At 68.6% G+C, this 21,326-nt stretch overlaps 3 protein-coding genes across 14 annotated transcripts; 1 reads left to right on the forward strand and 2 right to left on the reverse strand.

Moving 5' to 3' along the window:
* On the reverse strand, positions 450 to 4,392 carry POLR2L (RNA polymerase II subunit L). Its single transcript, XM_003122384.5, has 2 exons — positions 1,644 to 4,392; positions 450 to 697 (listed from the first exon to the last, which is right to left on the reverse strand). The coding sequence occupies exons 1-2, from the start codon at positions 1,736 to 1,738 to the stop codon at positions 589 to 591; spliced, it is 204 nt and encodes a 67-aa protein (XP_003122432.1). The 5' UTR covers positions 1,739 to 4,392; the 3' UTR covers positions 450 to 588.
* Positions 1,923 to 20,542, forward strand: TSPAN4 (tetraspanin 4). Of its 12 annotated transcripts, XM_021082578.1 has the most exons (11): positions 3,277 to 3,370; positions 4,177 to 4,295; positions 4,921 to 4,988; positions 6,521 to 6,614; positions 9,467 to 9,546; positions 16,763 to 16,954; positions 18,044 to 18,118; positions 18,900 to 19,001; positions 19,084 to 19,215; positions 19,307 to 19,390; positions 19,756 to 20,542. In XM_021082578.1, exons 5-11 carry the CDS (start codon positions 9,484 to 9,486, stop codon positions 19,822 to 19,824), a joined length of 717 nt encoding a protein of 238 aa, XP_020938237.1. In that variant the 5' UTR covers positions 3,277 to 3,370; positions 4,177 to 4,295; positions 4,921 to 4,988; positions 6,521 to 6,614; positions 9,467 to 9,483; the 3' UTR covers positions 19,825 to 20,542. The 12 variants fall into 12 exon arrangements, with proteins under 12 accessions (XP_020938235.1, XP_003122444.2, XP_020938231.1 ...); XM_005652770.3 differs by lacking the exon at positions 4,921 to 4,988; XM_003122396.5 differs by lacking the exons at positions 3,277 to 3,370; positions 4,177 to 4,295; positions 4,921 to 4,988 and adding an exon at positions 2,035 to 2,124 and having other exon boundaries at positions 19,756 to 20,539.
* On the reverse strand, positions 2,025 to 8,988 carry LOC102159969 (lysine-specific demethylase 6B-like). The gene is made up of 2 exons (XM_013989732.2): positions 7,794 to 8,988; positions 2,025 to 2,666 (listed from the first exon to the last, which is right to left on the reverse strand). The coding sequence occupies exons 1-2, from the start codon at positions 7,833 to 7,835 to the stop codon at positions 2,025 to 2,027; spliced, it is 684 nt and encodes a 227-aa protein (XP_013845186.2). The 5' UTR covers positions 7,836 to 8,988.

Below are 21,326 nucleotides of genomic sequence, written 5' to 3' on the forward strand. Positions count from 1 at the left end.
GACTGTGTGTTAATACCTGGGGCGCTGGGTGCCTATCCAGCCCTGACACCTCCGCAGGGCCCCCTCCGACCCTCTGGGGGTGTCCCAGGGTAGCTGTGAAGAGGAGGGGCCGCTGGGCTTGGGTGGTGCCTGGAAGCAGTGCTCTCAGGGTGGCAGCTGTAACCCTAGGGGCTCTGTTCAGGATCAGAAAGTCTGGCTCTTCAGGTCCTGGGGGAGTGGACGTGAGGACTGCCACGGGGGGGGGGGGGGGGGGAGCACTGGCACCTCTGTGCCTTCTGGGGGCAGGAGTGAGCCCCTGGCGGAGCACTACCATGTGGCCGGCTCTGCCTCCTCCGGAGCAGCGAGGGCCGAGTTCACCCCAAAGTGGCCTCGCCCGCCAGGCAGGACACCGGGACGGGGGGGATGGGAGGGGCAGGGCGTCCCACAGAGCCAGGCCGACTCTTAAGACCTCCTTGGGTCTTCAAAAGCTTTTATTGGATGGTTCTGTCCAGAGAGGGAGACGTGTGCACAGGGCTGTGGGCAGGCAGGCCTCCAGCTCCCCACACCTCCGGAGGGTCTCTGGGCCAACCGCTGCGTGTCGGCTGCATGTCACTTCTCCAGGGGCGCGTAGTTGAGCAGCTTCTCGATCAGGTCCACGTGGGCCAGCAGCATGCGGCGGCAGCAGTAGCGCTTCAGGCCCAGCGCGTCCAGGGCATCCCTGCAGGCCAGGAGAAAGCTGATAGGGCCTGGCCCGGGCTGGAGCAGACGCAGCTCAGCGGCTGCAGGGTCGTTCCTCGGCCCTGCTCCCAGAGTCGAGGAGACACGGCCCATCACTCTCAAGGCCTCTGGTGTGCACAGGTGGCAGCTTGGCAAAGGGGAGGCGAGGCTGGGCGGCCCCTGCCCGTGACCTCCCAGGGATGGGTCCTGTGCAGGTGCCGGCGGTAACTCACACTCTGCTCGCTCTAGCAGCCTCCTCAGAGCCGGGCGCCAACACCCAGCCCATCCATTGCTTCCCTGTTTCCCGACATGCCAGCACCGAGAGCCTACGGCTCGCTTGCGGGCACACCCCAGGGCCCAGAGGTTCAAATATGATCAGGGCACGGCGCCGGCCCCACAGGAGCCAAACGTCAGACTCTAGTCAGGGCAGAAATTCAGACATGGTGCTAACTGCAGTGCCAAGGGGCCAGCACAGGAAAAGGACCCCCACTCCCCAACGACCGCCCGCGGATGAGGGCTACGCGGTTAGTAAACTTGCCCCGTGTAATTGGTAAAAACCAAACGAGTCTACAGAACGTGGGGTGGGCCTAACAACGGACAGCAAGTGGAGAGAGGAGGCCGAGGCCTTATTTGCGGAGTAGGCGCCGAGACTCGCGAGGATGCCTAGAAGCCCCCGACACGAGCGGCTTCGTGCCCAGCCCCCCTCCCCTCCTCTCCCCGGTCTGCGGGGTGGCGGGGACTGCTTTTCTGAGCACACACCCGGAGAACAGCGCCGGAAGAGACTCGCGTACTGAACGCCTCCAGGGTCACCTGGACTCTGACGGGAGTACTGCTGGCCCCCGCTCCGCAGGCCGGGACCCGCCGACCCCAACCCCCCCGCGGGCTGGCGGCCCGGGAAGCGCTTCCCGACCGCGCCGGAAGACCCCCTCGCCGGCCCGGCGCCTTACCCCTCGGTGTACTCGGCCTGCAGCAGCCCCAGGTAGGCCTCCCACTTGTTGCCGACGATCTTGCCGCACGTGAAACAGCGAACAGGGATGATCATGGCGGCAGCGAGGCAGCCAGCGGCCAAGCGCCTAAATCCCACGGCGCTTCCGCCTGCGGCGCTGGCCCCGCCCCGGGCGCGCCCATAGCATGGGGGGGTGACCGTCCCCTCCCAAACTCCCCCGCCCGGCTCGCCCTTCGCCGACCGGCCTTGCCCGTCCCGGTGCCGTCAGTATCCGCTACCCGCGGCGGCGAGTTTCCTCCGCGCGGATCGGGGTTCCCGGGGTCCACACTGCCGCGGCAGTAGCAGATGGAGACCCCCGTCTGCCGCTTTGGTACGTCCCGATCTACGGCGCCCGGGCAGGGCCGGAAGGGCCCGGCGGCGGCGTTCGCTTTTCTCGTGTGCGGATGACTGACAGCTGCGCGGCGGGCTGAAGGCGCGCACAGGTACAGCGCCCTCGGCGGGGACGCAGCTGGGGTCCCGCTGCCCGCGCGTCAGAGCCGGGACCAGCTCCGAACCCGGGCCCACGAGCTGGCGCGAGTTTCGGGCCCCGAGTGTGGAGCCCGAGCGGATTCGCAGCAACAAGTTGCGCTTCGGGCGGGGGGGCGCGGCGACCCCCGCAGGCGCGGAGAGCGGCTGACCTGCGGCCAGTGCGTGCTGGGCGACAGGAAAGGAAGTCGCCCCTGCCCGCGGACCCCCAGGGGTCTCTGCGCTGAGTCTGTGGGCCCCCCGGGGTCGCCGCCCGGCCCGATCGCCCACTAATGATCCCGGCCCGGTAGTTGCCCGTATCCTTGACGGCGGGAGGGTGCGGTGGAAGCGACCAGACTGGCGGCTCCAACCCCTGGCGCTGCTTCGATCCGTCTCGCCCCTGTCCCTCCTCCCTTCTTCCTGGGCAAAGGGCTGAGAGAGGGTGCGGGAAGGGGCTAGCTGCACGCGTCGCAGGCCAGGCTGTGTTGGGTCGGTTGCCTGTGATCTGGGAACGTCGGACCTGTGCGGGCGGGGAGGGTGGTCAGGGGGTCGTCGTGGGTGCAGTGTCTTTTGAGCTGAACCTTGAAGAGCCATCCCGAGTGTGTGTGAGGGAGCAGGACCGTCCAGCACTGGGAATCCTTAGGCAGAGGTCTGGAGGCGGAACCCATGGGAACGCTTTTGCTCTTGGGCCAGAGTAGATGCCATGTGGGAGCTGGAAGTGACGGCTCAGGAGCCCCGACAGACTGAAAGGGAGGGAGGCTGTATCTCTGGGAATGAGGTGGGGTTAGTCTCATAATTCTGAGGCTGGGGCCTGGGGGGAAGGGCCGTGTACAGTGAGAAGTAGGGAAGCCTCCCTGGAGGAGGTGAGCTTTGGGCCAAGGAGGAGGGCGGATGTGTGCACAGTGGCGCTTGTGACTTAGGGAGCCCTGCGGGCTCTCAGCACCAGCGCTTGTTGGGGTGGGTGGGGCCAAGCTGGCCCCAGGCATCAGCTAACGGTCCGGCTTTCACTGAGGTCCCCAGGGTGCTGGAGAGGCTGGCCAGAGCTGCTGCCCGCCTGGACTTTGTGTCCCCACCTTCGCCCACCCTGCCACGTGCAGAGCCACGTGCAGAGGCCACTTCCCTGCCCACCCCTTCCCAGGCGGGCTGGACGCACATCCTGCCTTGAGTCACAGGGGCCTGGGGTCAGACCCAGGCTCAGCTGCAGAGGCGGCCGCGTCTGCGGAGGTGAGGGAGACGGGGGACCTGGGATGCCAGCTGGCGAGAGCTGGGAGTGGGAGCGGGTGTGGGCAGAAGGCTTCCTGGAGGAGGGGCCGCCTCTCGCCCAGCGGTTGTTTACTCCCAGGGAGGGAGGACAGGGAGCCAAGTGGACATTCCTGGAATTCTGAGAGCTGCGTGTGGACTGGGGGGGCGGTGGCAGCCTCTCTCCAGCGTCCCGATTTCCCAGGAGAGGCCGTGGGGGCGGCCTGGCTGCGTGCGGGCCCCACACTCACGTGCAGAGGCGCCCTGGGGCACTTGCCCCTCCGGCTCCACTCCCCTGGCCCAGGCCTGGCCACACTATACCAGAGGCCCCGCGCGCCTCCGAGGTCAGCCCTGCCCCCTGCTCAGCGGCCCTGGGTGGCTCTGTCCTTCTGTGTGTGCCGCGGGGAGCAGGCCGGAGTGGGCAGGAACAGGAGGGGTAGGGAGGGAGAGCTGCGCTCACATGCGGTTTGGAACCCGTGAGCCTGTTTCCTGCTGGAGAAGGGTCACTTCGGGGCAGGCGGGGCACAGGGGAATTGGGCACTGAGGTTTATGCTGAGACCCTTGGCCCCGAGTGTTGTCCTGGAAACAGGCTGGCCTCGGGGACAGCGCTGTCCCCAGGAGTCAGCTGACGGGCCCCCTGGTCCTGCTTCGCAGCCTCTGCTTCCCCCGTCTGTGCAGTGTGGGTGGAGCAGAAGCTGCCCGGCTGGAGGGCCCCGATCCTGGCTGTGTAGGCCTGGGGTCCTGGGCTCAGCGCCGAGTCCCCAAAGCTTTGGGTACACTTGTGCTCACAGGGGGCCACACGAGTGTGCTCAGACCCTGACCCAGGCTCAGAGGGATCGCCCACCTGCTGCGCCCAGAACAGCCCTCTCTGCCACAGGGGCTGGGGCGTCTGGAGTGGTGGCGTTTGCAGGTGAGCCTGAGGCTTGGCCTAACCTCCCGACCCTGTGGGCAAGCCTGAGCTCCTGGTCTTTGGGGGTGCAATTCGATTCGCCGCCTGGCCCCACGTGGGGCTCCATGAGGGCCCTGGGTGCAGTGGGCTGTCAGTGCCTGGGGGTTGCGCATATGCGGTGGGCATCTGAGAAGGATGCTCCTAGGGCCTGTGGGGGGTGGGAGGAGGGGAGGGTTGGGGGGAGGCCCTGAGCCTGGGGTTGGCCTCGGTGGGCCAGGAAAAAACTCGGGGCCCCTTGGGGGCCTCTTCCATGGGGACCCCTCCCCTGGGGTTGTGTCGGGCAGTGGCTCCTCCCAGGCTCGGGGTGTGGAGGCCAAGCCGGCGAGTGCCTGCCCCTCCCCCAGGTGGGGGCCTGGGTGGGCCTGGGGCCTGCGGGGCTGAAGCAGCAGCAGGAAGGCCGACACCACAGGCCTGTTTGTGTTGGCGGGGCCTCCTGGCTCCTCAAAGCCGTCCTGGAGCCGGGGGCCCCGGGTGGGCGGGCCTGCTCTGCTCTCCACTCTGAGCTGCCCTGCTGGGGTTGCCGCTCTGCCGCTGCGGCTCAGGGCGGCCGTGCCACTGGGAACCGCCGTCTGCCCCGGGCCCCCAGGTCCACGTGGGCAAGCTCTGTGCCGGCGTCGGAGGAGCTCTCTTTGCGTGGGACCTTGGTCTGGCCAGGTGGGTGCTCACGCTACCCCAGGGCCCCCACCTGCCTCCACCCCGGCCCCTGGAGGGTGCTCTTTCAGCCCTGTCCCCGTGGCCTGTGTGCGTGCCATCCCCGGGACGCAGGCATCCTCCAGAGCACACACCTTGTCCTCAAAGGCAGCACAGAGCAGGGAGTGGGGTAGGAAGGCTTCCTGGAGGAGGAGGCTGGGCCTGGGGGAGTGAGAGAACTGGTGCCATCCGGGCCTGCACCCATGCCCTGACTGCAGGCTCATATCTGGGTGGCCTAAGATGGGGTGGGGGCCCAAAGGTGGGGAGGTCACTCAGGGAGGGTGGGGGGCTGCCTTGGTGGTGGGGGCTGGGAGTGGGGACAGCCGGCGGTGTTGGCCATGGGTCTGCTTCACACGAGGGGGCCCAGGAGGGCTGGCAGCCCTGGGGGGTGTGGTGGAGCTGCCCCAGGGCCTGAGCCAGAGGCCGGCCTGACGCCCAGGGCACACAGACAGCCCCAGGCCCACACGGGAGTGGGGCTGTGATGGGTGTGTTTTCGCCTTTGCGGGCTGCCGGGGGCTCTGGCCCCTCAGCTCCTGGGGATTCATCAAAGAACGTGGGCAGCCGTGTCCCTCCCGCTCCCCGCCCTTGGTCCCCCCTCAGGATGCTTCATCCCCAGCATGGCAGGCGCTGAGGGCTGGGGTCCCAGGGGCCCTGGGCCCAGGTGCCACCTCTCCCCACCACGGTGGGTGCTGCTCAGCCCTGGAAGTGGGGTTCAGAGGGGACAGGTCTCAGGCTGCCAGGGCCTCCTGGGCTCTGGGGCTTCACGTCTGCCCCAGGTGTGGGTTTCAGTGGCCTGGCTGGCAGAGGGCCACCCACAAGGGGGTGGACGTGCACAGGTGCCAGTGTGGGGCTGGAGCCTCTGCCGAACGCTCCTGCCCTCGGGCTGCTGGAGGACCACCTGCCCCAGCCCCCAGGAGCCCCGGGGCTGAGGGTGAGGTGTGGGGAGCGTGGCTAGGATGCCTTCAGAACCCGCGTGAGCCTGCGGTCCCCTCCCTGCGACCCTGGGCCGGTGGGGAGGACAGGATTCCCCTGTGCGCGCCGATGGGGGATTGATGGGCTCCTGATGGGCTCCGTGGGGAGACCCCGAGGCTGGTGGCTCAGGGCATCTGTCTGCCAGGGGCGGGGTACGGGGTGCCTTGGGGAAGTCTCAGGGGTCTGGGACCTCTGGGGGCTGGACAGCCCTCAGTCTGCGTGTCCCCGTCTCTGAACACGTGTGTTCTCTGCGTGCATGTCCCCGCTTGGGCACCCTTGTGTCGGCCTGGGTGTCTCAGGAGGCCAAGTGACCGGAGGGTGGGGTGCAGCCTCCTACCCTGACTGGGTCACTGGTTGGTGCTCTGATCCTGAGTCTAGGCCACAACCTCCTGTCCCCCAGCTGCCCCCAGCCCCAGTGAGGACTGGGTCCTGAGCGGAGGGCCTGTCCTCAGCCCTGCAGAACCTCCTCCGAGGCTGCAAACCAGGTGCCCCAGGCCTCCATTCTGCCCGTCCTTCCTCCACAGAGCTCTTGCTTCGGCCTCGCTGACTGCTCACCTGCCGGCCGGCCAGCCTTCCAGGCCCCAGGCACAGCCTGCCTTCCTTCCTAGGGAAGCCCAGGTATGTCCCGGGCCCGGTGGGGTGGTGGGGGCGGCCCTGGGCTGCCTCCTGCTCTCGCTCACGCCTGGCCTAAGGGTCCTGCGGGCTGGATGCTCTCCTGGGCCCAGGCCAGCCCGAGGCCGAGCCAACCAGATGTCACCGTCTCAGCGTGTCTCACAGGTCCCACTGCTGGAGGAAGGGCTGGACTCTGGGGATGGGGCCCCGGGGGCCCGGGGGCTGGAAGCGCCTCCCCAGGCAGCCTAGATGCGCCATCCTGGCCCTGGAGGCCGTGGTTGAATTTTCTGGTTTCATCTCAGCTCAGCCCCACCGGCTCACCAGGTTTCAGAGATGGGAGAAGGGCTGGTGGGCGCTCTGGGGGCTTTGGCATGGCATTGGCTGAGCGAGGCGGGGGAGGGCATCCTGAGTGCTGAGCCCGGTGTGGAATCCAGGCCACCTCCCATCTGCCCCTCCCGCCCCTCCCACCCTGGGAGCTGGGCCGGGGAGACACACGTGCCTTGGGTCCTCCTTTGCCCACGTGTGCCTGCGCGTGTGTGCCAAGCACACTCCTCTGTGCACTGGGACTCTCAGCGCCCCCAGTGCCCATCCCTGGCCAAGGGAAAGGTGGCCAGAGGCTGCCGAGGGTCACCAGCCACCACCTGCTTCCTGGGCAGAGCTGTGGACAGTGGTGTCTCTCTGCAAGGGCCTGGACAGGGGCCCCCCAAGGCTTGCTTCTCCACTGGGGCCCTGGTGCACGGTCACTGCCGCGTACCCCGCCAGGGGCCCAGACGGCCAAAGAATCCTTGACAGAGGACAGGGCAGAGGGGCTGCAGTGGGGCCCTGGCCGGCCAGCAGTGTGGGCCTGGCCGGGACCTCTGTTGCCACTCCCTGCCAGGGACACTGCCCTGGGGCCTTGAGCTGCCGTTCTCCTCAGAGCCCTGGGGGTGCGGGGGGGGGTGCCCACAAGGGGGTTGCAGGGGTCCTCGGGGCCTCACAGGGGTGCCAGACCTCCCTGGGCCCCCAGCCAGGCTGAACAGACATCCTGCGGACCCAGGCACCCTCCGTCTCTCAGTCTATCACTTTGTGGCCTATGGGCCCCCTCCCCTCCCCTCCCCCCTCCTCTTCCTTCTCATCCCCCCGCTTCTCCTCCCTCTGTCCCCCTCCTCATCCCTCCCCCTCCTCTGCCCTCTGAGTTCTGCTGACCTTGCCCAAGTCCTTCCTCTTGGACTTCAGTTTCTGGGCCATCCGACGGGGTGGATACTCCCAGCAGGCGGTCTTGGTGAAGTGACAGGGTTAGACCCAGCCCAGGGCACAGGCGGCCTCGGTGCCTGCGGTAGCCGCCCTGCCCCAGCCTGGCTCCCCGTGTGAGCTGAGAGGATGAGGTCGGGCCTCTGGGCTGCAGGCCCAGGGCAGACAGGGAGGGGCCCCCGGGGCCCATGCTGATGGCTTCTCCTCACACCCCAGGAGCCCACCTGCGACACTGGGGACTGCTGGGGACTGCTGGGGACGTGTGCACATCTAGGCTGCTCCTGGTCTATCACCTGGCTTGCGTCCCAGCTTGAGTCCATGTCTGCTGTGTGTGTGGATGTGTCTGGGAGGGGCTGGTACAAAAAATTATGGACCATTGCAAGACAGTGGCAGTAGAGGGTCAAACCAATGAGGGGTCCTGTGTGACTGCACATGTCACATGCCCATGAAGCTGGCCCTTCTCTCTCCCTGCCCAGGGAGAAAGGACCAGGGCAGGGGGCAGGCTGAGCCCGCCCTGACTGGGCAGGGGCCAGGAATGGGCAGCCAGCCTTGCCTGGGGTCCAGCCCCAGGTATCAGGTGACAACTCCTGCACTCCTGGTGCCCTGCCTTCCCGTTAAGTCTGAAAACCTCCCCCCTTACCCTGCAGAGGGACCCACCCTTCCAGCACCCAGGGTACCCTCTCGGCTAGTTCTCCTTCACCTGGGCCCCTCTCAGGGCTTCTCCTGCAAACTCCCCTCCCAAGATTGCCCCCACCCCCGCCCCAGGATACCCCAGGCTGGGCCCTGTCCCATGTGAGCTGTGGGAGCTTTGGGCGCAGCCCTCTTCCCGCCCACGGTGGGCTCCTTGGACAGCGCACCCCGGTGTGATCGGCTGCGTTCCCCGAGCTACCTCGATCTGGGGCTAGAGGCCTGGGCTGGCGCGGCCCCAGGTCGCCACCAGACAGCAAGTGGGTCACCCCTCATTTGCATAGCGCTTCACGTTTGGCGTGCGGTCGGAGGTCTGCGAGGCGGGCTTCGAGACGAGGGCGGGGCGTGAGACCCCGCGCGCAGCGCTGCCGGGACCCTCGGCCCCCGCCCCGCCGGCGTTCCCCGGGGAGCGGGGGGGCGCTTGCCGGAGCCACAGGGGCGCCGGCGCGGGCGGAGGGCTGGGGGCGGGGCGGGGGCGCCGGCGCGGGGCTGCGATTGGCCGGCGCGGGGCGGAGCGGGTGGACTTGCGGGGCGGGGCCTCGAGGAGGGGCGGGCCCGCTCGGGGGCGGGGCCTTCCCGGATTGGCGGGCGGGCCGGTGCGGGGTGGGCCGGGCCGGGGCCAGGGCTGCGGCGGGAGGGCAGGTGTCCGGGGCCCGCCGCGGGTCCGAGCGGAGCGGCGCGCCGGGTGCCTCCGCGGGCCGGGGCGCAGAGCCTGGGGCGGCCCCGGCGGCCCCGCGCGATGCGCCGCTCGAGCACGGACGAGTCCACGTACCGGCGCAGCCCGTCGCCGCCGGGCAAGGAGCCGGGCTTCGCGCGCGGCGGCCCCTTCTTCGGCCTGCACGCCAACCCCGGCCCCAAGGCGGCCCAGGCGCGCTACACGTCGCCCAAGGGCAACAAGTACGTGGTCTTCTACCTGGACCTCTCCTTCATCTTCCTCCTAGAGCTGAAGCGCTGCAGCATGGCGCGCGGCTGCCTCCAGGGCGTCAAGTACCTCATGTTCGCCTTCAACCTGCTCTTCTGGGTGAGTGGCGGCGGGCCCGGGGTCGCCGCTCGGGCGGGGGTGCGGGCAGGACACCCGGGTCGTAGACTAGGGGGTGTGCCGGGGGCGGCTGCTCGGCGGGGGTGGGGGCGGGACTCCCAGGACGCAGCCTGGGGGGTGCGCCTCAGGTCTCCGCTCCCGCTGGGGGCTGGGGCTCGGCCGGCCCGTAGGGAGGGTTTCCGGGGCCTCGGGGGTCCGCCGAGCCTCTGCACTCTGGGCAGCCGCCCTGCGTCCTCTCCCCTCTCTCCCTTCCCACGACCGGTCCTGCCCGCGCCTGCCGCAGGACGGCCGCGGGCCCTGCGCCTGGCCTCTGCCGGGTTTGAGCCCCTGTCAGTGTGCAGAGTCGCGGGTGCCTTCCTCCGTCCCCTTCCCGCCCTCTTCGTGGGGGCAGCCCGCGCCCCTTGCTCGCTCCCTTCCGCAGCGGACCGGCCCACCAGCCCCCAGGGACCACGCTTGGGGCGGGGCCGGGGGCGGATGGTCCGGTCTCCCGAAGCTGTGGGAAGGGAGAGGGCAGGTGTGTGGGTGAGCGCCCCGGCGGGGCCAGACCCCGAGCAGGACCCTGCGCCAGCAGCAGAGGTGTCTGGCCTCTGCGCCTCCTCCACCACGGTGGGGGGCGCTTCGGTAACTTCTGCTGAGGTGGGTTGGGTTTGCTCCTCCGAGGTGCCATGTCCAGGGTAAGAGGTGTTGCTGCTGCAGGGTGCCCCCTGCCCCCCGCAAGACTGGAGGATAGAGTTGCCCCTCAGCCCCAAATGGCAGGGAGGGTGCTGGGCTCCGGCCGTGGCAGGTGTCACACCTGACCAATTGGAGCAAGCTTGGCCAGGCCTGGGCTCCACTGGCTGGTCTGGGGGAGGGTTGGTGGGGAGACGTGCCAAGGTCACTCCCTGCTGCCTCGTTCGTTAACTCCTGATTCCACCCGCCTTCCACTCCAGGTTGGGAGGGGATGTGGCGTTGGCTCCGGCCTGGGTCCTGGACCCCAGAAGGAGGCTGTCATTTGTCAGCTCGTACTGAACGCTCTGGAACCCAGGGCCAGCTTTCTGTCCCTCCTTCTACCCTGGGCCTGGCTTGGGAAGCGGGGGCTGCTGGGAGGGGTGGCCAGCCTGTGAGGCTCCTGCCCCGGGTGCGCGCCTCCAGAAGGGTCACCTGCAGGGTTTGTCCCCTGCCAGGGCTCCTGGGAGAGCGGGCTGGGCCCAGAGCAGAGGAGTCCCCGGAGCCAAGGTGGGTGCAGCTGGAGCTCTGCCGGGCGTGTGAAGAGGGGACTCTCTTCTCTTGGTGGGGACGTTGACCAGATGCAGGGTGCGTTGCAATGAGCAGCTGGCAGGGTCAGCATGACCTAGGCAGTGTGACAGGAGAAGGCTGCAGGTGATGATGTGACCAGAGCTGGCAGCCATAGGTGTGATAAGGTGGCGGGTTGATGCGGCATGGGCAGTGGTCCCGGGAGGTGGGCAGCACCTGCTTCTCCCCTTACCTGCCACCTGCTGGTGCGGAGAAGGGGTCCTCAGAGCAGCCCACCCTCACGGGTCCCCTGAAGAGCCGTCCTTGCCCTGTGACCCCCCCCGCCAGCCGCAGGGGTGGACACGCTCCCCAGATCCCTGCACGGATGAGGTTCTCGACCCAGGAAAGAACCGAGCAGGAGCCCCTCGGACCCTCCTGGGCTGGAATGTCCCATTTCCCTTTCTTACCCGGTCACACCCCCCGCCTAGCACACCGGGCCCACTGTGGCCTTGGCCCTCCTTCCACCCCAGCTTGGTGCCCTCGTGGGGCTCTGAGACCTGGGCATCAGCGAGGGGGCCACTGGGACATGTGCTGGGGCCAGGGGTGGTGACAGTGGCCAGGAGGCTGGGGGTGACATCCATCCCACCTCATCCCTGTGCAGCTGCCAGCTAAGACCTTCCTGCCGGTGCCAGAGGCTGCAGTGGGCAGGGGGTGTGTGGCTGTGACTCCCCTTCCCTGGGACCCTGGCTCCTTTGCTGTTGGGGGTGCTGAGCCCCCCAGGATATATCTAGTTTTGCCCCCACTCTGTTTCCCACTCGCACTGGGAGACAGAACCCCCCCCCAGGGTGTCAGCCTCCCCACCAGAGCTGACCATGGGCGTGGGGGCCATGCTGGAGGGGCCCGTGGGCTGGAGACCCTTGCTGTGTGGGTCCTGACTCCAGTTGCCGGACCAGGCGAGCCCTAGCTCGTGGGTGGGGTGGGAGTGGGGGCTGTGCCCCGTCCTGGGTATGGCCCCTGAGGGAGTGGGTGCTGGGGGCCCTGGGAATGAGAAGAGTGAAGGGTGCAGGTGCAGAGGCTGTGGGGGAGCAGGGAGGTGAGGGGGTCCTGGGGCCTCCTGGGAGAAGTTGAGGGGAGGTGGGAATGAGGGTCCCAGTTGTGCACCTGCTTGGAGGTCAAGGTGCAGAGGCCTCCCCGGCCCCTGCCGGCACCCCCTTCCCTCTGAATTCACCTCAAAGCGCCCATTCTCCACGGGCAGAGCCCCCTCCAGGTCCTCTCCCTGACCCCGGCCCCTCAGGCACCTGCACACCTGGCAGGTCTCTATTCCTGGACTTGAGCCTGACACTTCAGGCAGTGCCGCCTCCCCACCTGCGCCCCTCCCTGCTCAGTGCAGGGTAGGGGGCTGAGGATGGGGCGGCCCGGCCTTGGAGGCACTGACTCTACGTATGTGCCCTGTTGGGTGGGTTTTCTCTGGGGCCCCAGATGGGGTCTGGGAGAGCAAGTTTAGGCCTCCAGCCTTGGGTCCCAATGAGGCCGGAAGATGTCACCCATCTGTCCGGGGGGGGGGTTGGCCTGCCTGGTCTTGCAGGTCATCAGCTCCTTGGTGACAGCAGGAAACAGGCCTGCCTGTTGTCCCGTGCTTGCAGCTGGGGTGTCCTGAGACAGAGCCAGGAAGGCGCAAGCTGGCAGAGGGGCACCTGGGGGGTGCTGTCGGGCTCCTCAGAGCTGCTGACCCTCAGAGCTACACCGCAGCAGCCTGGCCCTCGCTGGGCAGGGACAGCTCCACTGGGGAGGAGGCCTCACAAATGTGGGCAGCGTAGGGCCAGGGGCCTGGAGCCGGAGGCGGGGGTCCCCTGGAGAGGGGGTGGGGGAGGGGAAGGAGGCGCTCTCCCAGCTCTGGGTCTGGCTGCGCGGGGCCCCGCGGCCCAGCGCCTCCCGGATTTGGATCTGCTGGGCTCTGCTCCCCCGCCCCATTCTTGCCTCTGGGCTGCTCCCCTGCGATGTCGCCGGGCCGGAGTTGGGGCAGAGCCCTGCCTGCCCGCTCGATTTCTGCTGCCCAGGCCTCCCGGGCCCCGGGCAAGTCCTGCTGTCCTCAGTCCGCCTGCAGCAAATGGGGCCCCGCGTGTCCCCTTTGGCGTTAAGAGACCGAGGCCAGGCCTGCTGTCACTGGCCTCTGGGCAAGGTGCCCTGGGTGGCAAAGGGGCTCAGAAGAGCTGGAGGACCGCCTCCCCGAGTCCCCCTGCAGTTGGGGAAACTGAGGCATGCCCAGGGCGCTGTGCCGGAGGTCAGGGGATGGGGAGAGACCTCAGAACCCTGGTTCCTCTTGGCCCTGGCCTTTGTGCGGCCTGGCTGCGATGGCCGGGGGAGGGCAGTGGGGGTCCTGCCACCTGGGGACCACAGGCAGGGTGGGCGGACGGGCAGCGGGTGTGGCTCCTGGGCTGTCCTGGCCCAGTCACGCCAGGACATATCACCAGACAGCTGTCCCGCACCAGCTTCTGTCCTTGTGGCCAGCGGCTGGCCGGCTGGACAGATGGGGACTCTGGGGCAGTGGTACAGGGTCTCCTGCTTCTGGTCCCCACCCCCCGCCCCCTCTCTGCTGCTGTGGGGAAGGCGGACACACAGTCCCCTTCTCAGCAGTGCAGCTCTTAGCAGCGAGTCAGTTGGTGGCTTGTCCAATGGGTTGGGGTGGCAGTGGTTGGTCAGGGGCTCTGCCTGCCCAGCTGTGGGCTCCAGCCAGCTCTGGTCCACCCAGTGACCCAGATGGGCCGCATGGAGCCTCCAAGAGAGCCCCCAGAGGCCTTCCTGCTGGGAGGAGGGCGTGGGCAGAAGCTTCTAGATGTAAAGCAGAGGTGGAGTGGGCTGCAGGTCAGTCTGGGGCAGAGAGAGATAGCCTGAGCTGCTGGGGGGGCAGGGGGCCGTGGAGAGGCCAGGAGGTTCCACACCCGAGGCCCTGCCCCCTGTGTGCCCTGAGGGTCAAGCCAGTGAGGTGCCAGGGCCTGGCCCGGCCACGGCCCTCCTCCTTGGACCCTGGCCTCGGGGAGTCCCTGGGCGGTGGGGCCACCTCCCTGATGGGCCAGAGCCTGGTCCCCTCATCTTCGAGCCTTGAGGGCACCATGACGTAGATTTAAGTGGATGGCACAGAAATTGTCCTCCAGGGAACAACATCTGGCCAGAATGGGGAGTGTCCCCTGGGCCCAGAAGGCCCGAGCGCCTCTGCCCAGTCCTCTCTGCCTTGGACAGCTGCAGCCCTGACTCCCGGCGCGCGGGACACGTCTGCCATTCCTGAGCTTCACGTAGCCGGGCTCTCCCCCTCCCCCGTGGCTGGTCTTGGCTGGGAGGGGCGTGTCACCCACCATGCCCACCCCCACCCCAGGGCTGTGGGCACCCAGCCCTCCAGTTCAGAGACTTGGCCAGCTGCCCGGCCATCTGCCACGCTGAGCCATGTGACTGGAGGGGCAGCACCTGCCCAGCCCCAGGCCAACCCGAGAAACAGAGACAGCAGGAAGTGGGGAGCATGTGCCGGGTGCTGGGGCTGGGGACAGGTGGGGACAGTGGACAGGGCGAGTGCTCCAGGTGTGTGGGAGGGAGACAGAGGCAGTGGGTGGGCTTCCTGGGCTTCCCTCCCAGGCCTTCGCGGGGTTGGGTTGGGGTCTGCTCCCAGGCCCCACCTGGGCTTCTCTCTGGCCCCGGAAGGGCTGGGAGGTGCAGGGCGGCCCCCACTGCTGACGCCCGGGCCACCAGTCCTGGGAGAGACCTGGGACCGCTCGTCCTGCGTCTGTTGTTCTGAGTCTAACAGGGCCCATTTTCTCCTGTCCTGGAGGCTGTAATTTTCCTGCCAAAATGTTTTAAAAGCTGCATACGCAGAAACATTTTCGAAATTACAGGTAATTTTGGCTGCCACGTGCATTCGTCCTGCTAGCGCGTGCGTCTGGGAGCTCCCGCTGACTGGTCTGGGTGGATGAGCTTCGGGGCAACGCGCCCGTGACGTGCACGTGCAGTCGGTGGCACTGTGCGGGGGTGAGGCGTCTGACGGCGTGGGAGTGTGTCCGTGTCACAGCCGGCGGGGGTCTCTTGCCTCCACCTCTCCGGGCCCAGGCGCCCGTGCTTCCTGGGGTCTTAATTAAAGCAATGCGTTTCCGCCAGGGCCCCCCCAACCTGGCTGGACCCGCACGGCTGCTCTGCCCGCAGCGTCCTCCCGGTGCCCTTCCAGGCGTCCCGCGGGCCGAGGGAGCTCAGAGGGGCTCGTTTTCCTGCTGACAGGAGCCTTCACTGGAGCTGGCGTCCTTGAAGACAGAGCCAGACGGGCGGGCTGCTGGGTTTTAAGTAACGATTCTCCCCGTGGCGCCAGCACCTCCCTCTGCAGAGGCAGCCCCACCCGCCCCGCCGTGTCGCTGGCCTGGGGGCTCACTCCCAGAGTGGGTGCTATGAGCTGGGTGGGGGGCCTGGCTGGCCGGGGCAGTCACTCTTTCCCTTCACCAGCTTCCTCCGTGGAGAGGCTTCCTCAGCCCCTGCCCATCCCCCGGGCCGGTCCCTCTGCCCAGGGCCAGGCAGAGGCCAGGGGAGCCCTCTCTGCACGGACTCACTGGGTGCTCCCCAGCTCCAGTGTCCTTGGAGGTCCCTCGAGACCGGGGACGCCCCTCGCTCGGTCCCCAGTTCTTGCCTGCAGGTCAGGTGGGAGATTGAAGGCGTAGGCACCTGCCCAGCCTCGCCCGTGCCCCGTGGTGGGCCCTGGGCCGGCGTGGGGTGCCCAGTTTTGCTCCCTGCCGGGCTTGCCTGCAGTCAGCACCGTGGACAGCTCTGCTCCTGGGGCTGCTGTGGGGGGCTCACCCCCCCCCACAGATGCAGGTGCACTGTGCTCCGGCCCGTCCGGGGCTGTGCCAAGCCCGGCTCTGGCGAGGATGACCCTCCGGGCCTCACCTGCTGTCAGTGCTGCTTTCTCAGCCCCGGCCACACGGCCCAGGCTGTGGGCCCCACCCTGCCTTAGGGCGGGATGGACAGGCCAGGGCAGGAGGAGCCCTATCAGGTGCCCAGGGCTGCCCCGTCCCCGCCCTGAGCCAGCATCCGGAACACGTGTTGCTTCTAACTCTCAGACAGAAGCTCTTGGGTTCTGGGAAGGTGCAACGAGGGACAGAGAGGAGCCCTGCATTTGCCCTAAGCTGACCAGACGCCCACCAGGGGGTGGGCATGCCAGCCTGGGGGCTCTCCTGCCTCGCTCAGCCAGCCTTGGGCAAGGCCCAGCGGGACCTCAAGCACCAGCAGGAGCCCCTGGCCGTTCGGCCCTCAGGCTGGGGGCTGTGTGCCCCCGCGACTGCGGTCTCCTGCCAGCCTGGCTTAGGGCACGTGTGTGCTCGCCGGGGGCTTAGTGAGAGTGGAGCAGCGCCTGCCCCACCCCTGCAGCCAGGGCTGGGGGGCTGGTGGGGGCAGTGGGACGGCCTCCTTGGGTGGGGTCTCGGGGCCCATCTGGCCTAAGTCGTGGGGTCCCTGCCGGGGTCGAGACCAGGCATTGAGAAGGCTCCTGGGCCCAGGGGTGCAGGCCCCCATGACCCGACCAGTCCTGGAGGGGGGCGGGGACCCCCGGGCTACCTGGCCTTCCCCAAGCACTCAGTTCAGGTGGCCTCCCCGTGCCCAGGCTGCCGGAGGCCCTAGGCTGGTCAGCATTTGTGGCTCCACACAGGAGCCACAGTGCTCTCTGCCCACCTGGCCCTCCCCTGCGCCCCGCCGGGCGTCCCGTCATCACGGAAGGCCCGGAGGCCTCCCTGGACGCGCCGCCGCCTGGCTCTCTCCCCGATCGTCCTTGTGTGCTGACCGATCTCTGTAGTAACGAGCCATCGTGAGGTGCACTGAACCCTGCAGGGGTGGGGGAGGCACAGCCGGGGCGGGGGCTCTGGGGGCAGCTCTTCGTGGGGCGTGTGTGGGGCGCGGGACGGGGCTGGGAGGCCGGCGGGGCGGGCTTCTCACCGGCCCCTCTCTGCCTGTCCCGGGACCCCAGCTAGGAGGCTGCGGCATCCTGGGTGTCGGCATCTGGCTGGCTGCCACGCAGGGCAACTTTGCCACCCTGTCCTCCTCCTTCCCGTCGCTGTCGGCCGCCAACCTGCTCATCGCCACCGGCACCCTCGTGATGGCCATTGGCTTCGTGGGCTGCATCGGCGCCATCAAGGAGAACAGATGCCTTCTGCTCACCGTGAGTGGGGCGGGCCGGGGCGGGGGCCTCGCCGCCTTCTCCCTTCGCCGCAGCCCCGCCCTCTGGCTTCCCCGGACCCTGGCGTCGGAGATGGATCTGGGGCAGGACTCGTCTCCGTCCTGGGGACTGCTGCTGACGATGAAGGGAGGGGCCCTGCTACCAGTGTGGTCGGCAGAGGCCGCGGCAGGCCGCGAAGCACCTGCTTCAAGCGGGGCCTTTGTCTGAGGAGCCCTTGCCGGGGTGGGCAACCCCCCCTCCGGGTCTGAGCAGGTGGGCCCGGCTGTGCAGCTCCCCCAAGTGTCCAGCATGCTCCAGATGTCCCTGCAGGGCTTGGAGCCCTCGGAGCAGCGGGTAGGGGTGCAGCTGGGCCCCGGGGGTGAAGGGGGACACTGCAGCATGTCTGGGACCCTGTCCCGGGCCCTTCCCATGGGTCACTTGGGTCTGGGGCCGGTGACCCCGATTCCTGCGCTCAGATTGAGGGGGGACCGCTTTGAGGACCCCGGGAGAGAACCAGGCCCGATCCCCTTTCCCCACCCTGTCCAGAAGCCCCTGGGGGCAAGGCGGGGCTTCACAGAGGGCGGTGTGCCCCCTGGCCCTGGCTCCTGGCCTGTCTGCCCTCTTTTCTGGGGGAGTGACGTGGCAAGAACAGCAGGGGCCGCAGGCTGTCCCCCCCTGCTCAGCCCCACCAGGGCACCAGGGCTGTGCCTCCGAGGGAGCTGGTGTGGGGGGAGCCCCTGGTGGGCAGCTCGTGTAGTCAGGGGTGGGGGCCTCTCCAGCTTGGTCCCGCCTGTGTGGGCACTGGCCACCCCTGGCTGCCCTGTGGGATGTGGCCTGGGGTCCCTCCCTGCCGGGCCCCCGGGGCATCGTCCCACCTGGCTGCCCGTCAGGAGGAGGATACACGTATGGAGCACACGTGGGTGCGCCACGGCCGAAGCCTGGGCTCTGAGGTGGGGTGAGACGTGACGGCCCCTGGGGTGGAGACGGGCCTCCGAGGGAGGCGGGGCTCCACGAGGGGCCTGGCGCTCTCTGGGCCCGCGCCCTGGGGCCAGGTCGGGCCTGGTCGCTGAGGCTGGCGGTCCTTGCCTGCAGTTCTTCGTGGTGCTGCTGCTGGTGTTCCTGCTGGAGGCCACCGTTGCCGTCCTCTTCTTCACCTACACGGACAAGGTGCGCCCCCACCTCGAGTGTGGGCTCCGGCCTCCCCACCCGTGAGGGCAGCGGGCGGAGGAGCGCAGTCAGAGCCCCGCAGCTGGGAGGACAGACCCCCGGACCATGGCCGTGGCTTTGGTGTAACCATGACTCCGCTGGAGGCTCTGGCACATTTCCGGCCCTCCGGGCACAGCGGCGCGAGGTCCGGGCCGGCGGGCAGGGCCTCCCTCGCTGCTGTCGGTTGGATGAGAAACATCCCCACCTCGGGGGTTATGTACACCACCGAGGGCCCGTGTGCCGGTTTTATTCTCTGGGTTAGACTCCAGGACTGCTACGTTTTGTTCACCTGTCTTAGCTTTGGGGGCAGGGAGCTCCCTGTTGGCGCCCGTGTCCCTCTGCCCACCCGCTCCCTGGCACCTCCCTCCTTTCTGCTCCAGACCCATCCTGGGGACTCCCCGCCCCAGCCCCGGCCGTTCCTCTGGGGGGGCCTGGCTCCTTTACCAGACCATGGTCTGGGAGCCCACATCTGGGCGCTCGGCTCTCCTGGCCTCTCGGCAGACAGCACAGGACGTGGGGGTCCCCACCCATATTAACGGGCATGCCCCCGAGCACTCCATCTGTACCTTACTGACCGGGACTCGTGCTCCCGTGTGATCAGGGCGCCCGGGGAGACCCTGAGGCAGAGGCCCGAGCCGGGTGGGGGCTCCCGGGAGGCAGTGACTCCGGGGAGGGGAACAGAAGGCCTGGGGTCTGGACGAGGTCGGTGGAGCTTTCGCCGGGTGGTCCTGCTGTTCCGCAGATCGACAGGTACGCCCAGCGGGACCTGAAGAAGGGCCTGCACCTGTACGGCACCCCGGGCAATGTGGGCCTCACCAACGCCTGGAGCATCATCCAGACTGACGTGAGTCTGGGCGGGGCCCGGGCTCGGAGGGGGCGTGGCCCGCTGCAGGCGGACCAGGCCCCCTGACTGTGCTGCTTCGCAGTTCCGCTGCTGCGGGGTCTCCAACTACACCGACTGGTTCGAGGTCTACAACGCCACACGCGTGCCCGACTCCTGCTGCCTGGAGTTCAGCGAGAGCTGTGGGCTGCACGCGCCTGGCACCTGGTGGAAAGCGGTGAGCCTGTGCCCTCTCACCAGCCCCCGACCCCGGGAGCTGGGGTGGAGGGCGGGCCCCGCAGTCCCTGTGACGCCTGCTCTTCCTCCAGCCGTGCTATGAGACGGTGAAGATGTGGCTCCAGGAAAACCTGCTGGCCGTGGGCGTCTTTGGGCTGTGCACAGCCCTGGTGCAGGTACGCGACAGGGCCTGCCGAGGGGCCACCGCGACCCGTCCCATTCCCCCGTGGCAGGGGCACGACCCATCGCCTCTGTCGAGGGCCGGTGGGCACTGGGCCAGCCCTGTTCCCGCAGCCCCTACCCAGTGGCCGTGGTGATCTCAGGTGCAATCATGGGCAGAGGACGGCTGCTGGGGGTCTGGCTGGGCACCCCTGGGCGCTGAGACCCACCCAGTGGAGCCCAGGGTGGCCGAACCCAGCTTGAGGCAGGGGCAGGTCTGGGGTCTGTCAGGGCCAGGCCCTGCCGGGGGCTCCCGCGAGGGTGGGTGGGGTCCGGCCGCGGTCCCTGGAGCAGCCCTGCCCAGCCCCGCCCGTCTCCGCAGATCCTGGGCCTGACCTTCGCCATGACCATGTACTGCCAGGTGGTGAAGGCCGACGCCTACTGCACGTAGGCTGCTTACCGCCCGCCACCCCGCTTCGCTGCCAAAGGACGTCGCCCACTGGGGGGATGACACCTGCCCCCCACTGCAGGACCTCTCGCCAGCCCGGGCGCGGGGCAGGGAGCAGCGGGCCTGTGAGTGCCGCGCCCGCGCCTGGGCTGGGGGCCGGAGGGGCCTGGGAGCTTGACGCCCCAGCATCCTCCCGGCGGTGCTTCCCCCAGGGCAGCGGGCAGGGTGGGAGGCGCGGGGCGACCGCTGGTCCTGGTCCTGGTGCTCAAGGCGGGGCTGCAGCCCCGTCACCCACATTCCACAGCCGCACCCCGCGGTGGGCCAGGCCTCCGGGGCGCCTTGATAAAGCGCGTGGGCAGCAGCCCCCCCCCCGTGTCCCTCACTGCCCTCCCCCGGCGGGCCACACTCGGGCGGCCCTGTGCGGTCGAGGATTCTCCACCCACTGACCTGCACAGACCCCGCCGCCGCCGCCGAGACCCCCTGCCCACCGTTGGGGGCTCCTGCGCCCCCAGCAGACGGCAGATGAGCCCTGAGCCTCGCTGACCCACCCACCCCTGCGGGTGCTACGGACGCCCCCCAGTCCTGACGTGGGGAGGCCCCACAGAATGGAGTTGAGCTCCCCTTTTTCTGTTCTCTTTCTAGTCCTGGGATCTCTGCCCCCTTGTCACTCTTGATTTTGCAAATAAAGCCGGCTGGCAGGGGTGAGGCAGCTGTCACAGGGCCGCGAATCAAGGGCAATGGTTAAACTGCATCAAACCACCTCAAAGAGCGGGTGGCGCTACCTGAGGTCAGGGCCAATGGGAGGAGGGCGTGGGTCTGGGGTTCAGGCTGGGGGATGGGCCTCTCCCAGGGGTCAGCTGTGAGGCATCTGACCCCCCCAAACTGCACCCCATCATCTCAGTTTCCAGACCCTGTGCCCCACCCTCTCACGTGGCAGACCTGCCTGGTGGTACCCGGTCCCCATTCCCGACACCCCCGCCCCTGGCCCATCAGGCCCCACCTGTCCTCACACCACAGATGTCACCAGAACCCAGGGGCTGTGCCAGCAGAAGCAACGTACAGCTGGCAGGTCAAGGCAGCAAAACCACACTGGTGCCCAGGCACCCAGAGCCAATGACGAAAGGAAGTGAGAACGAGCTGCCAGCGCCTGCCGCCCTCGGGCTGGCACCTCTCTCCAGCTGGCTCAGGTTGGAGCCCCTGTTGGGCAGTGCGGGTCCCCACGTACCTCAGTGCAGAACTGCAGACGGGACCTCACACCCCGGCTCCACCGAGGTCCCACAGGGACGCGCAGGGCCTGTCTCCTCGGGGCCGACTCCACGGCCGCCGGCCCGCACTGACGTGTTTCCCAGGCTCACCCTTCTCCCCTGTGGGCGCCCGGGGTGTCTCCGGGGTGCCCAGGCCCCCTCTCCCAGCCACCCCCCACGCCAGAGCCCAGCTTCCAGGCAACCATGGCTAGCACCCTGTCACCTCGACTCACGTCCACAGACAGACTCGCATCATGGGTG

The sequence above is a fragment of the Sus scrofa genome, chromosome 2, assembly GCF_000003025.6.
Source record: "Sus scrofa isolate TJ Tabasco breed Duroc chromosome 2, Sscrofa11.1, whole genome shotgun sequence".
Lineage (NCBI taxonomy): Eukaryota > Metazoa > Chordata > Mammalia > Artiodactyla > Suidae > Sus > Sus scrofa.

What these genes read in the sequence shown, in the direction of transcription:
- LOC102159969 (XM_013989732.2), bottom strand. Translation starts at nt 7,835, where the DNA reads ATGGCCCAGAAACTGAAGTCCAAGAGGAAGGACTTGGGCAAG. An exon ending in AGAGGAAGGACTTGGGCAAG is followed by an intron (nt 2,667 to 7,793) that starts GTCAGCAGAACT and finishes CCGCCCGCACAG; the next exon opens with GTCCGACGTTCCCAGATCAC.
- TSPAN4 (XM_021082576.1), top strand. Translation starts at nt 12,256, where the DNA reads ATGGGGTCTGGGAGAGCAAGTTTAGGCCTCCAGCCTTGGGTCCCAATG.
- POLR2L (XM_003122384.5), bottom strand. Translation starts at nt 1,738, where the DNA reads ATGATCATCCCTGTTCGCTGTTTCACGTGCGGCAAGATCGTCGGCAAC. An exon ending in CAGGCCGAGTACACCGAGGG is followed by an intron (nt 698 to 1,643) that starts GTAAGGCGCCGG and finishes CCTGGCCTGCAG; the next exon opens with GGATGCCCTGGACGCGCTGG.